The sequence below is a fragment of the Populus trichocarpa genome, chromosome 19 (genome assembly GCF_000002775.5).
Source record: "Populus trichocarpa isolate Nisqually-1 chromosome 19, P.trichocarpa_v4.1, whole genome shotgun sequence".
Taxonomy (NCBI): Eukaryota; Viridiplantae; Streptophyta; class Magnoliopsida; order Malpighiales; family Salicaceae; genus Populus; species Populus trichocarpa.
In genome coordinates, this window is record NC_037303.2 from 8,900,896 (window position 1) to 8,915,225 (window position 14,330).

At 35.0% G+C, this 14,330-nt stretch overlaps 1 protein-coding gene across 1 annotated transcript; it reads right to left on the reverse strand.

Moving 5' to 3' along the window:
- Positions 1-1,946: 1,946 nt before the first annotated feature.
- On the reverse strand, positions 1,947-13,449 carry LOC7491104 (zinc finger CCCH domain-containing protein ZFN-like). Its single transcript, XM_002325865.4, has 7 exons — positions 13,079-13,449; positions 12,248-12,405; positions 11,468-11,530; positions 7,827-7,946; positions 5,853-6,146; positions 3,563-3,889; positions 1,947-2,478 (listed from the first exon to the last, which is right to left on the reverse strand). The coding sequence occupies exons 1-7, from the start codon at positions 13,170-13,172 to the stop codon at positions 2,197-2,199; spliced, it is 1,338 nt and encodes a 445-aa protein (XP_002325901.3). The 5' UTR covers positions 13,173-13,449; the 3' UTR covers positions 1,947-2,196.
- Between the last annotated feature and the right edge of the window lie 881 nt (positions 13,450-14,330).

Here is a 14,330-nt window from a genome sequence, read left to right on the forward strand (position 1 = left end):
AACACTGAGCTTGGATTCTCTGGCGAGCATATGATATTCTCTTATCAATCAAGCTAGATAACAAGTGTCATGATGTTCATGGCTTAGAACGGGCTCGGTTTCAGCCGAACCTAAATCAGGTTCTGTTTATTTTTGCTAGGCCAGGGCCCATCAAGCCCCACTTTGGGCCTCTTAAGAGAATTTTTGCCAGGTTCAAAATAAATAAATAAATAAGTTTATTTGAGGCCTTGGCAAGTTGGCATGGCTTTTTGACGGTGGAAACCGTCCAAAATATTTTTTTTACCGGAGTTTAAGTTGCAAGGCAGAGCCCGAATTGCTGCTCCATTAACAAACATCAAAAGGAAAGCAAATCTGAAGTCCAAACGACAACCATTCCAAGTGCAGCACGTGACAACCATCGTGTTGTCCAAACGTGTCAAGCAAGCATGATTGGTTAACAGTGCATACAACATGCAAGGAGAATTATACAAGTCTGTGAAATCGGATAGAGGCTAGCTGCACTGAAGATTGCTACTATGTGGTGTCTTCTTGGACGGCAAAATGACGGAGCAAGCTTGTTTGCTCTCGACACCATTCTAGCAGTCTTTGAATCAGCTAGTGTTTGGTGGACGTTGGCTAAACTAGATTGGAACGACATCTGTGTGGTCAGTGAAGCTTGTGCTCACACGGCCGGTCTGCTGGTTCGGCGGCAACAAAACCTCTTTGACATGTTATGGAGAGAGCAGGTTAAGGTTGTAAAACAATATATTGGTCCTAAAATTTTATTTTTTTTCACGATTGGTCCCTCTCTTTTAGATATTTTTGTTTTGATGATAAATTTTATTTTATTCACATTTCAGTCCCTAGATCTTGAGAGAGAAGAGAGAAAGATGCAATAAAAATTTAGGAGGGAGAAAGCTTTTGAATAGCTAGATTTCAACTATTAATAACTTTGGTTTTGGTGTTTATAGATTTGTCTTAGAGAGATAAATATAATGAAAGTAGGTTTCATTGTTGGAAAAAATAAATCAAGATCCTTAATCGTTTTTTGAATTTATTTAATATTTTTCTTTTTAGAGATTAGAGGTTGTTTTGGAGTTAAAAATGAGTTTAGTAAGGTTTCTAATTTATTTAATTAGAGCTTTATATATATATATAAAAGCTGAGGCATGCGGGCGTATGCTTTTAGGCTTAAATGTATCTAGGATTTTGGATCCCTAGCTAGGGGCGTTGACTTAGGATTCCAAGTCCAGTTGCTTTTGATCTCTGTTTTTTTTATTCTTTTATTTAAATCTTAATTAATATCCTTTTTTATTTTGTATTTTTTTATTTTACTTTGCCTAAATTTTTTAATTAAATTTTAATTAAAACCATATCTCTTACTTTTTTTTAATAAATTTTAGTTCACTTTTTTTTAAATGCTAATTAATAGTTTTATTTATTTTTAATTTTATAATGTTTGAAAAAGATTATTGTAAATTTATTTTTAAATTATATTTACATGATGCATTTATAAAAATTAAATTTTTTGTTGTTGTTATCAACCGAAGTTAACCTCTTAGATAAAATAAATAAAAAAAGTGTAGAATAAAAAGGATATTTAGGGTTAAATATCTGCATAGGAAGATTAACTTTCCAGTTTTAATATATATATATATATATATATATATATATATATATATATATATATATATATATATATACCCGAAAACACATGCATATCACTAACACCCTTTTTTTTTTTTACGTTGGAAGTGAGGAATTAACTTGGAGGCTTAACCACAAGGTGGCGCTGAGCTGCAAGACTTGTATTATCTGAAATGATCTGTTGTAAAAATTCTTAAAATTGATGTCTATCAATCGACCCCATGAAAACACCTTCCAACTAAACCACACTAGAGATTTTCCCAAATCCAACAGACCACTTGCACAGGAAATGCTTTAAATAACAAACTGAACAGGGAAAATCAGAAAATGAGAATCAGACAGATGAAATATTCACTTTGGGTTTCACCAAATGTGACAATATTTGCATATTTTTATACAATGCTGCAATATGAAATTCGGAGTCAAGTCTGTCAGATGAATTGCATTATCAACTTGGCATGAACTCTATACATCTCCAGCAATGGGAAATGAATTTACAGACAGGACTTTCTCTATCGTCCAAAAGATTGTAAAAATTAACTGGACGATATCTTGGGGCACTGTCACCGTTCATCCCCCCGTGTCAATATTATCATCACCAGGTGGCATTTGTCTAGGCTCTGATAGTGAAAGTCGCCTTGGCTTTGTTGATCCGGCTTCAACAAGCCCTTCCGATGATAAAGTTAACGCGGCAGATCCTGATGAGGACCCCAATAACCGTCGAACAGGGGCATCAGCTGAAGATGATGCTGTGAGATTGTATGTGAAAATTCCCATAGGGTGGTGAAACTTGCAACTTGGACCAAACTTGCAGATGCCATAACGAGAGTAGAAGATGCATAAAGGTTCTCCCTGTCACGAACAAGACATCAGCTCCAACCAATAATTATAAAGTAAAAAATCAGAGTTGAAGCACAGATCCTACAAGCATGTTTGAACAGAAAACAAAGTTGATACATTCCTGTGTGATCGATCATTTATAAACAAAAGTTGAGTTAAACGTGGGATGGAGAACTTGATTTATTATAAAAATAGGTGTTTAGGTTTTGATATGATTTATCAATATTAGCCATGTATGGCTTGCTTCACATCAAAATTTTAAAAGCACTTTCTTCCCTTCCTATTTTCATTAGTTTTATTGTATGCCAAAATTTTACTCAATCTCAAAGCTTCCTTGTCAGTGGAAGCCACCTTCAAATCATGTAATTCTTGGACTTCTATATAACACAGTTAACAATTAGCTAATCCAACCACTACACCTCTTAATACAAAACAGTCCCTACCCTGTCGACTTCGACCAGTACAAAGAAAAACTTTTGCTCTAGGTGGAGCTGAATTGCAATTTATTCATATTGATTATATATTGAGCGGGAATTGGAACTGCATTTTGGTAAAAGAATTTGATTCTTTGGTCCATTACACACTACTAGGTCTGATTTGCTATCATTTTGTTTTTGAAATTCATGCAACATAATAACAGAATTAATGTGTTTTTATTTAAATTCTGGAATGAAGAGGTATTTTGGTAATTTCCAAGTTTGCTTGAAAATTTGGAATATTGTAGCTCTAAGTTTTATTTTCTATTTAGCATTTATCTGTCCTAAAGTAACTAGTCTTATTAGGGATTTTCTATTCTAAATAGGATTACTATCTTCTTATATAGGAATCCAAGTCTTTCTTGGACTCCGAGTGCTAGGACTCTATACAAAGGTATGTATTTGTTCTATAAGGATTCGGCGTCAACGAAATAAAATTTCCAGCAATTTTGTTTTTGTAACTACGAGCCACAATCTTACTTGGGTGTAATTCCCAAGAATCCTAGGTGTGAAGCTTAGTTTTTCCTCCTCCTAAGCTCAGGTTTTGTTAAGTGCACTGCGCAAACTAAATGGGGATAATTACATGTAAGTAAAACAGGGATGGTGGAAACTGAACTCACCGGACGTAAAGGCAGCCCTATTGCACTCAAGACACAGTCTGGAGCAGGAATTAGCCTCTCCCTTGGATGGTGGAATCTACAAACTGCACCAAACTTACAGTCTCCGGTCTTCATGTAAAACTGGCATTCAGGCTGACCAGGTCTCTCAGGAAAAACACTCTCTCTTTGCAAGGCATAAAATCCCATGGGGACAGAATCAGAACGGTATGGAGAAAATGTCCCTTGAGATCCTGCATTGACTGATTCATTCTGGCGTGAGGTTCCATATATCTGACTGTTTCCTGTTTGTTGCTGACTCTCTGGAGATGATACCGACCCAACCTGACCCTGGAAAATAGTTCAACAACCATGTCACATTTCTTGATACTCAACTCATGCACACAGAAAGCTTAGCAAGTGAATGTCAACTGCAAAACAAAAGAGCATTAATAAAAATTCATTATGCCCTTGATGCAGCTGTAAAAGCAGATGTCAGAGCCTCCTACAAATTCATTGTTGGACCACAGCCCAAAATAACTCCAGAAACATTTGGAAATGTTCTAATTGCACCTAAACCAATCTTAGAGATCAAGATGACGTATTTGTTGGTCTCGTTTAAACTCCATATAGATGCCAAGATTTTCAGAGGATAATACTAGTTAAGTAAATAGCTTAGTTTAAATGCACTAGCTAAAGATTGGTCACACTTTGGTGGAAACATTTAACTGTCATTTCATTTTGCTCTTTGGAAATCTTGATACTTTCATAGTTTTGCAGCTATGGCTGGATATTTTAGAAACTTCCCTGCAATTTGTAATCCCAAAATGGTATTATGCCATACATTAAAATCCAAATGGCAAGATTTCCTCTTGATGCAAAAAAATCGTGTGCCTTAAGGCATAGCAGACTGCCAGACACCTCTAAAATAACCAACATTAATTGCACACTCAAAGCTGGGGAACAAGCAATTGCACGCTCAATGCTGAGGGGTTTACAGAACTTAAGAGAAAAAAAATTTATTTGGAGGGGCTAGATCAGAATATTATAGGGGCCAATATGAAAAATATTCTAATTTTCGAGGACTACAGTCAGCTTGGTAGGCATGGCACCCTCATGAAAGACGTAATCGCCAGCCCTAAGCACATGGAATATTGAAGAAAAAAAACAAATTTATTTGGAGGCTAGACTAGAATATTATAGGGACCAATATGAAAAATATTCTGATTTTCAGGACTACAGTCAGCTTGGTAGGCTTGGCACCCTCGTGAATGACATAAACACCAGCCCTATGCACATGAAATATTGAAATTTCACTCAATAAAGTTTCCTAAAGTTTTCAGCAACTCTGCCACAACATCTATCATAAAAAATACCAAAAACACCTACCTCCAAGTCCGAGATCCCAAAACAAACACTAGTACCTTTTACCCCAAATAAGCAGAGTCACCCCATCACCATCACTAGTACTCATCACCAGCCAACCCCAATCAACTTCGACCAAGCTTCAGCTCCAGACTCATCCCCTAATGCAACTAAGGGTAGCTGATACTTCCAAGTTCAGATGTCCCAGAATATAAAATAACCAAAAAATTTTGCAAAACAGAAAATATCTGAATAAGGCTACTAAAAGATTTTTCCGATCACAGTTGAAAGCAAAGCTTGTCAATCACTATTTATATAAAACTAGCAAATTGTACAAAAAGCTGAGCGAATTTAATGTTTGAAAAGAAATACAAGTACCAAAAAGATGTAAATGTGCAACATCAACAACTAAGTACTATGAGTGAAGAACCATTTTCTCATACACAAAAGACACGCTAATTAAATCAGCCAAAAAAAATAATCAGTGGAAACAGCTTGGATCCAAGATTTAAGACTTTGGTTGGGGGAAGACATTTCATTTGATATTTTGGTGGATTCGGTTTCTGATCAAGCTAATTGGCACTGGAGGATACGTAAAACCGATCCCAACCAGTTTGTGATTCTTTGTTGTTGTTGGGTACTAGAAAAAAGTACTTGACATGTTAAGAAATCTCTTTTGACTTTCAGGGGAGAAAGAAACAAAAATTTCCTTCTTAGGAATGAAACTATTAAATTTGGAAGACGAGAACCAGATATATCATCTTTATGGAGGGAAAAAGCTTTCCATCCTTAAAGGGGATAAAATATGTTAGGAAAAATCTTTAGAGATAGAATTATTAAGGGAGGGGGAGAGCTGCCCTCATTGTGTGATCCAAGTCCAATAGCCTCCAAAGTAACCAAAAAATTGTACTTGATTGTATTCTCTGACAAAAGATAAAGAGGAGCTTACACTGTATGCATTCCAGCCAGGGACTGATACGACTCCCTGAGGTAGAATCAAAGGTGTATAATTTGAAGGAGCTTGCCAGCGTGGGCTGGTAATAAAAGATGCTCTTGACCAGTTTGTTGCAAGTCCTCCTGGATAAGATTGCTGACCAGGGGTAGTTGGAGAATTGACAGTAGGGTAAACAGGAGAGCCACGCAAAGGAACCATCACATTAGCTGGTTGAGGATGATGAAATTTACAAGTGCTACCAAACTTGCACTGTCCTGTTCTTAAGTAATAAGCACACTCCATCTCATTCTGTAGGAAATAAAAGAATAGAGTGAAATGAAAAACAAAATGCATGTCATCTTAGGAAGCACACATACAATAAAGACAAGGGGAGACAGGGGATGTGCAAGGCAATCTCATCCCACAAATGGACAAAGACATTACTTATTTCCACCAGAAACATTGCAGAATTGAATGAGAAAAACTTAAAACAAGCCGATCATTACATTCAGCAAAGGAGCCCTCAAACAATTTTCAACAAGAGATATTTCCCATTCGTTCCAAGAAGGCAATTGGACATAGATAGTGCAAAAATACAAAACTAATGGAAGGAATACAGAGCTTATTAAATTTGGAAGTCTTGGAAGCAAATTCAAGAAAATTGACAATAAGAGTACTCCACGCCATCCTAAACATTTCATTGGCTTTTCTCCACATTCATATATATTCTTCGTATCTTAGTTTGTTTTTACTCATGCAATTAGCTTCCAATTTATTTCTCCCTCTTGTTTCACACAGCCAGGGCTACTGAATGGGATGCGATAATTATATGTCAAAATCATATCTAAATGATTTTGTCAAAATTTTGTGCTTCTCATCAATTACATGCTACATCATATTTATTGAATACGCCTATCATTTAATGCAAGTGCTAACTTTTTCAAGATATAAAATGTAAGAATTTGAGTCCTGGCTTTTTTCTGTCCACAATGTAGAAAGGAAATCAAGAAAGACTCCGACAATAGGTGAATGCTACTGACCAATTTTTTCATGTGTTATCCATTATCCTTCATTCGAGAAACTTTCTCAAAGAGTTGTGGCAGGGGAAACACATTAAAGAAACATCCTAATTATCATATAGGAAAATGGAAATAAAATTTGGAAACTGCGGATGACATGCCAAAATAGTACAAATGCCAGCACAGAAAGCTGATGATGCACTTAAGTTATTTTTAAAGAAACCAAAAACTAACCTATGCAATTCTTCATCAACAAAGGTGTTTTCTATTCTAGAATAAGTTGTAATGATAGGTTTCTTAGTAAAAAAGTTTGAATTTCAGTCTTGGGTTATTTTTTAAGTGGGGGCAGAATTCTAATTTCTCATATTCCTTCAAATTAGGGTTATTTTAGAAATTTGCAGAATTACTTGAAGGTTTAGTCTTGTTTAGGAATTTGATGTCTTAGTCTTCAATACTTTATTCCTGTTTAGTTTCTTTCCTAGTCAAGTAAAGATTAGTAATCCTAGTCTTTTAAGGAGTCTTAAATCTCTACAAATAGAGATGCTATGTTTTAATTTTCAACAGAGTTGAGTTATGAAATAAATTGAGTTTTGATATCAATTTGAAGGCTGAGAACCTACGGTTTCTTTTCCTTTTCTCTGTTCTTCAATTTTCTGGTAACTCTTCTCTTTCTGACTTTCTATTCTGCTGCTACAGTGTGGTGAATTTCACAGCCCAGTTTCTCCTTATTTCTTCCTAAACAAGTTCAATTCTACACTAATTCCAAGAATAAAAAACCCTAGCTCACCACAAAGACAAATCCTTTGTAGAACATACATCTCAAACCTGCCCTACATCAAAAGCCTTCACAAGTCTCTATGCCTTTTCAAACAGTTCTACTCAGAGCATCGTCAACAAGAGTGAGAAATGGAGATAGCAGATCAATAAAAAAAAAGTACTTAATTGAGTTAAAAAAATAAAAGATCCATACCAGTCGAAGTGGATAGCCCAAAATATTTAAAGACACTCTTCCAGAAACCCCAGCCTTGTCTCTAGGGTGATGAAACTTGCACGTGGCTCCAAACTTGCAAGTTCCAGTCTTCAAGTAGTACTGGAAAACAATTAAAGTGTAGCATTAGTTTTAGAAACCAAAAATTACAAGAAAAGGAAATTGCCAAAATCCTTAGATTGAGTTATAGGATACCAGAAAAAGAATCAGAGGTGGCATTAAACAGGATAGAAGACTTTAGGAAGAAAAGGAAAGAAGACCCAAAGTAGGAGAGAAGGGTGAAACCATCAAGAATTCTAGTAGAGAGAAGAGAAACAAATCTTGACATCAATTCTCAATCATCAACAATGCTATCTAAAACACAGAATTAGAGCCTTTAGTCTTTTAGAAAACACCAAGAACCCAAACTACACCCTCTAACCATTAGGGGCGTGACTTGGTAAACTCAAAAACAAAAATCACCTCTACTAGATAGAAAATAAAATGAACTTCTAATTAACACCAAAGTCCTCAAATGATTAGATGAGAACAACTAAAAATTCCAAGTGATCTAATAGAAAATATCAAATAGGAGAATAGTAATCCTAAAGTACTTTTTTTGTTTCACCATCATCATATAAGAACTATGAACTAGAACTTCAAGCACTACAAGCTGAATTTAACTTATTCCTCAAACTTCTGTCTCTCATGCTGAAAAATGGTGGAATCATGGATTTTCAATTACCTAACCAACTCAATACTCAGAGTAAAGTGTAAATCCTTATAAATATCTGATGCAGACAACAAATGAAGCAAAATTAATGTCTCAAGGGTATTTATGTAACTTCCTGATTTAATGGAAAATCTGGAAAGTCCTCTAGGTCTAGGTTTTATTTCTGTTTAGTATTTTATTTTATTATTCTTAAGGTTGTTATGTTTTCCTATTCTAAATAGGAATTGTTATGCTGGTTTAGAATATAAGTCCTTGTTGGATTTTAGACTACTAAATCTCTAGAAATAAGAATGTAGTTTCAATATTTTGATGGCAATAATTTCCAGCAACTTGCTTTGATTGTGTGACTCAATCTCCCATAGGTGTGACCCTTTAAAGAGCCCTAGATGTCAAGCTTAGGTTTTCTATCCTATTGGTGAGACTCCTAAAATTCCTAATAGCGTGACTCTAGCATACAAACCCCTTCATTTAACCTTAAGACACCCATCAATAGTCGCTAACAACATCTCATGCATACCTAACAACCCTACAACAATTACCCATCACGGATTCAGCCTGAAGTCTGCTAAAACACTGCTCAAAGCCACGAACAACACCTGAAACTTGGATCCCTAACAGCCCCAAAGCTGTCCTGCATCACTATCAGTACGTAGAGGACTGAGGTCTCCAATTATACAAGAATTAACAAATATCAACTCAATCATCAACATCATTTATGGTCTTTCATTGTGATTGTTGGAAATTAATACATCATTATTGCGATGGCCCATGAACAAGGTGTAATGCTAAAAGTAGAAATAATGAAAGCATAAAGGAAAAGATGAGAACCAGTTAATCTTCTTTACTTCCATACAATTTCAGCCCATCAACATTTCTAATTCTCTAATTTCTGTCCAATACATTATCTAACACATTTCACTTAGGAGATGTCCCATGAGCATGGTGTGAAACTCAAAGTACAGATAATGAAAGCATAAAGGAAATGGAGAGAACCAGTTAATCTTTTTTACTTCCATACAATTACAGGTCATCAACATTTCTAATTCTCTAATTTCTGTCCACCACATCATCTAACACATCACTTGGGAGATGTCCAACAATTAGCAAGCATTCCCATAATATTTTTAAACCTTCCAATAGACATAAACTTCAACTAACCATATATTTCCAGCTAACTTATGAAGGAAAAATATGTCATGAAAAAGTCTTTAATGGTGGGATAAGACCATTCTGATAGATCGAAGTGGCGGATAGGTCAAGAGCCAGAAAGGGACCCAGCCAGGACATTTGTAAAAGAGAATGCTTCAAAATCAACTAGAATACTTACATTCATATTGAACCATTGGAATAAACTATTGCACAGTAAACAGTCAAAGAATTAAACTTTCTATGCAGACACTTTGAAATCCCAAACTTGACCAACCAATTCTCCAAAACACAATCAAACAACTAGAAAACCAGAGGATCTCAGAAAACAGCACAGGTTAGGTAAATGAGCTTCATTTAACAAATGGATAACAAAAAGCTCGTGAACATAAATCAGAAGAATTTAGAACCATAAAATTGAGAAGCTAAATATCTGTGTGACAAATGTCATCTCTCAAGGTCTAATGGAAAATCTAATCCTTAAAACAAACACAGGATACAGGTTTCACCACTGCAAATACACATGAAAAGCTGCAAAAAAGAAATTTCATGTCCACATTTACCATTAATGACAAAAATTCAAGAACATGTGAGGAAATGGGGATTACACCTAATGAATTGCTTCAAAGGATTCACAACAGAATAGTCTGAATTGATGAAAGTTTGTCTGGAAAGAAAGGCAAAGTCAATTTCGTTTTGGCCAGTCTCTCAAATCTGCAATTACAATAAGCATAATAATAACTATATTGAATAAGCTCTACCAGACAGCTAGTTTTTATGAAGAGAGGACTGAAGATTACTAGATAGTAGTTTCCCATTGAGACAACTATCACTCCCCCACTCTTCTAGCTTCTCTGGACCCTGGCAGAAATTCTGGCTCCAGTTGCATTAATTTTGCAGTGATTATCTTAACTTTGATTTAATTACTGTCCCTCCTCTATGGTCAATAGTATCTCATTCTCATATTCCATCTACATGAAACATGATTAATGTTTCAATCCGAGCAATTCAAAAACTCACAATGCACCCATTTGGTTCTCACCAAATTTAAAGGTAATTACTTTTCGTCAGACATTAAGAGCGATGTAAATCAGAATGTTCAGAACATTCCCTTCTCAATACACAAATACAGTGCTTCTATCTATATGTTTCATTCCTATTTTAAGGGGACTACATTACTACCTTGTACTGAAAAGTTTTACCATATCGACAGATATTCTCAAGCACGATGCACATGGAGGCCTATTAATTTATTTAAAGTGAAGATAGGATCTCAACTATGCAGTGATAAAAAAAAATAAAAAAAGATTGACAGTGGGAAAATTGTCATTATCAGGTGCTGGTAATACATGTGTTGCCATCTGTGGAAAGTGCAAGCTTACTACTATCACATTCAGTTTCTGCGGTTGCAAATTTGAAACAATCCATTCATTGCAATATAAATTATCTGAACATTGTTTAAGAAAATCATTTAAATAAATGTCAAAAATAAATATTAGTATTTTACCAGGAGCACATGTCCTTCTAGCATTTCACTTGGATAAATGCAATATTATCAGAGAAACTTTGTTTCAAGTCAAAATAAGAAAACTATATAATGGTGATAATGTGGTAGGAATCAGATCAATTCCCTTATTCTTTACACTAATAAAAAGGAGCACAACAATTTTCCGATATTAATTCCTCTTGGTAAAATAAGCGACATAGTTCATGACTGGTAAATTTGAAAAAATGAAGTCCACATAAAGCAAGCTAAGGAACAAACCTGGCATTCTGGTTGTCCTATTCTTTCTGGGAATTCCCCCTTCATCCTGGCCGCTGCAATAGCCTAGAATTCAACAAATCTTAGTTCAACATATAAATCCAAGAGATTTTTTTTTTTTTGTTTAGCAAGGAAACATGAAAATTAAAACTGCTAAGTGAAAATGAGCATGCCAAAACTTGAATTGCAATTTTGCTACTCCATGCAAGGCAGCGTTTACATTCCGAATATATGCATACAAGAAAACATTTTTCGATACAAAAGCATCCCTCCTTCCTACATTCAACCATATCATTATTGGATATGTCTGCATTCAGTCAAACAAAAAACACATGCATGGCCATGTGTGCGGATGTGTGATTGACTGACAAGGGAAAAGCAAATAATTACGCACCAAAGGAGAACTGAAAGTTCAGAAAGCTTTCTTTAGGATATTGGGTATACTTCCCTAATTTAAAACAACTCAATAGGTGAGTTCAATGCATTTTGCTTGAACTTACTAGTAAATCAGTTTTTAGAAACATTATTTGATAATAGACACAATGGAAATCAGCATATAAGTACAGTTAAGTACATATAGTTGATTATGTTCAATTGTAAACAACCAAATAGCAACATATGCAATAGTTCTGTAGCATTTCTATAACAATAAGACAGAAACCACAATCTGCCAAGACTCGGGTGCTCAGTTCAACTGCGTTCATCGATTCTAGATAAGAATCTAATTGAAAATGTAGTAATATTACTGTAGTTTTTGTGATCCGAGAACACTGCAGCTCATACCAGCTTCCGATTAGGAGGATGATTAAATCGGCAGGTAGGCCCAAATCTACAGAGGCCTGTTCTTATGTAATAAGAACAATCCGGCTCTCCAGGACGCTCGGGATACGGCCCAGCTTCCATTGTCTCACTCGATCTCAGGTTCATTTGCCACATTGCATCTGAAATGAAACTGGACAGGTGAGGTCAAACATCTATGAGAAATCTTCGCCAAACAGAAACAAAGAATAATTTCCCGATATTCATTTTCTCCATGATCTCCTACAAGGATCTCTCCAAATCCTGTTTTCCCTGTCTGTATATATGCAGAGTTGCTCGAATCAGAAAGTAAAGGGTATAAAATGGAAAAAAAAAGTGAAGCTTGTACACGGCATAATACTTGAGATTTTTGCATAATAATAAAGGGGGCAGCAAGAAGCTAAATATTTCATGCAAAAATCGTGGGTTAATTTTACAAACACCAGTTCGAATGTTAGATTCTTGGACAGTTAAAAAAAATTGTTGCTTTTCATTACATTTACATGCAAAACATTAAACAAAAGGCAAGACAGTGTTAGAGCGCTTGAAACAGAGGCTAAAATTCTGACCCATCAGCCGACAAAAACCAAAATTCTTATAACTTTAGACAAACGAGCTGGAACTGAACAAATTCAGACACGATCAAACAAAATTTACGACAGAGGAAGGGTAAAACAGAGAATTCTCAGCATTTCTTTCATTAGTTTCAATGACCAACACCAAAGACAACAAACAAACCAGGAAATTCAATGTTTATTTATTACTTTATTATCATAAAAGACAGCAGAGAGATAGATAGAGAAGCAACATGTGAACCTTCGCTTAAAGACGGTGACAGAGAAGTTTCCTCGGTCACAGCTGGTAGACCACCACCACCACGAGACATCGGGATTCCGGCATCAAAATCCATTTCTTACTCTGATCATTCTCTCTATACTACCGAATTCTCAGTTTTCCATTCTCTTCCGGAATTCCCATTCCAACAGGAAAACCAAGAATTTGTGTTTTTTTGTTCTTTCAATTTTAGTGAGAGAGAGCGGGGGTGAGTATTTTTTTTTATTTTTTTATTTTTGCTTACAGAGAGAGAAAGAGAGAAAAAGGGCGTAGTGTCCTCCTCTCCACAAAAACTCAAGGGAGAATAAAAACCAACCAACCAACCATCCAAGACCAGACACCCCTCCCTTTCTTTCTCGCCTTTCTTTTTCTTTTTTCCTTTTTTTTTTTTCTTCTTTTCTAACCCGCGTTTTATATTTCTTTTATCACTGAAAACGAACGGCTCTCACAGATTCTCTCGTCCGTGTAAAATGTTTTCTACTCTCTTCATCTTAGCGCCACGTTATGGTGTATTGGCCCCAAGTCTTTCTTTATTCATTTCCCTATACCATGGCTGCTTTTCTACACTTCATGTCAATGCTGATGATATTCCTGCCAAAGTTACAAATTAGTCCCCGAACTCCATGGTTAATTAACATATTACTCACCAACGGTTAAAATCTTTCTAATTTCTCTTCTTTGCCCCCATCAACTTCCTTGCCCTAAAATTAATTTTATAGAATTTCTCCATTATTATTTATAAATTAGTTCTTCATTCAATTTTAAGTTCTTTTCTATTTTCTTTCCCTTTTTTAAATAAATAAGAAATAGCAAGGAGGTGGATAGATGGAAAATCTCAATGAAGTACAAAGCAATTTCTTGAATAAAAACCACTAAATTCAGTGTGGAAACTATTTGTTTTTTCTTCATGCTACATAATCAATCAATTGATTAGTTTCAATAAAACAAATACAAGTATTATGATACTAAATAATTAGGACTCAATTATAACTAACTCTTGAGAAAATAAATTGAAACTTTGTTCTTTAATTCATAAGAAAATACTCTATTTTATCTTTTTTCTATTTTTATTTTTTAATAATTTTATTGAATATACAAGGTTAAATATTTTTATTGATTCAACTCATATAAATGTATAAGGAAAATATAAACTACTTGAAGCAACAAACACTTGACAAGTATATTTATAATAATGAGCTTATAAGATAAATAAATGATAAAATAAAATAAAAAG

Excerpts from the sequence above, each read along its gene's own strand:
- LOC7491104 (XM_002325865.4), bottom strand. The coding sequence starts at position 13,172 with ATGGATTTTGATGCCGGAATCCCGATGTCTCGTGGTGGTGGTGGTCTA. Across the intron at positions 12,406-13,078 it reads GTCACCGTCTTTAAGCGAAG|ATGCAATGTGGCAAATGAAC; the intron begins GTTCACATGTTG and ends GTTTCATTTCAG. Across the intron at positions 11,531-12,247 it reads ATCCTCCTAATCGGAAGCTG|GCTATTGCAGCGGCCAGGAT; the intron begins GTATGAGCTGCA and ends GTTGAATTCTAG.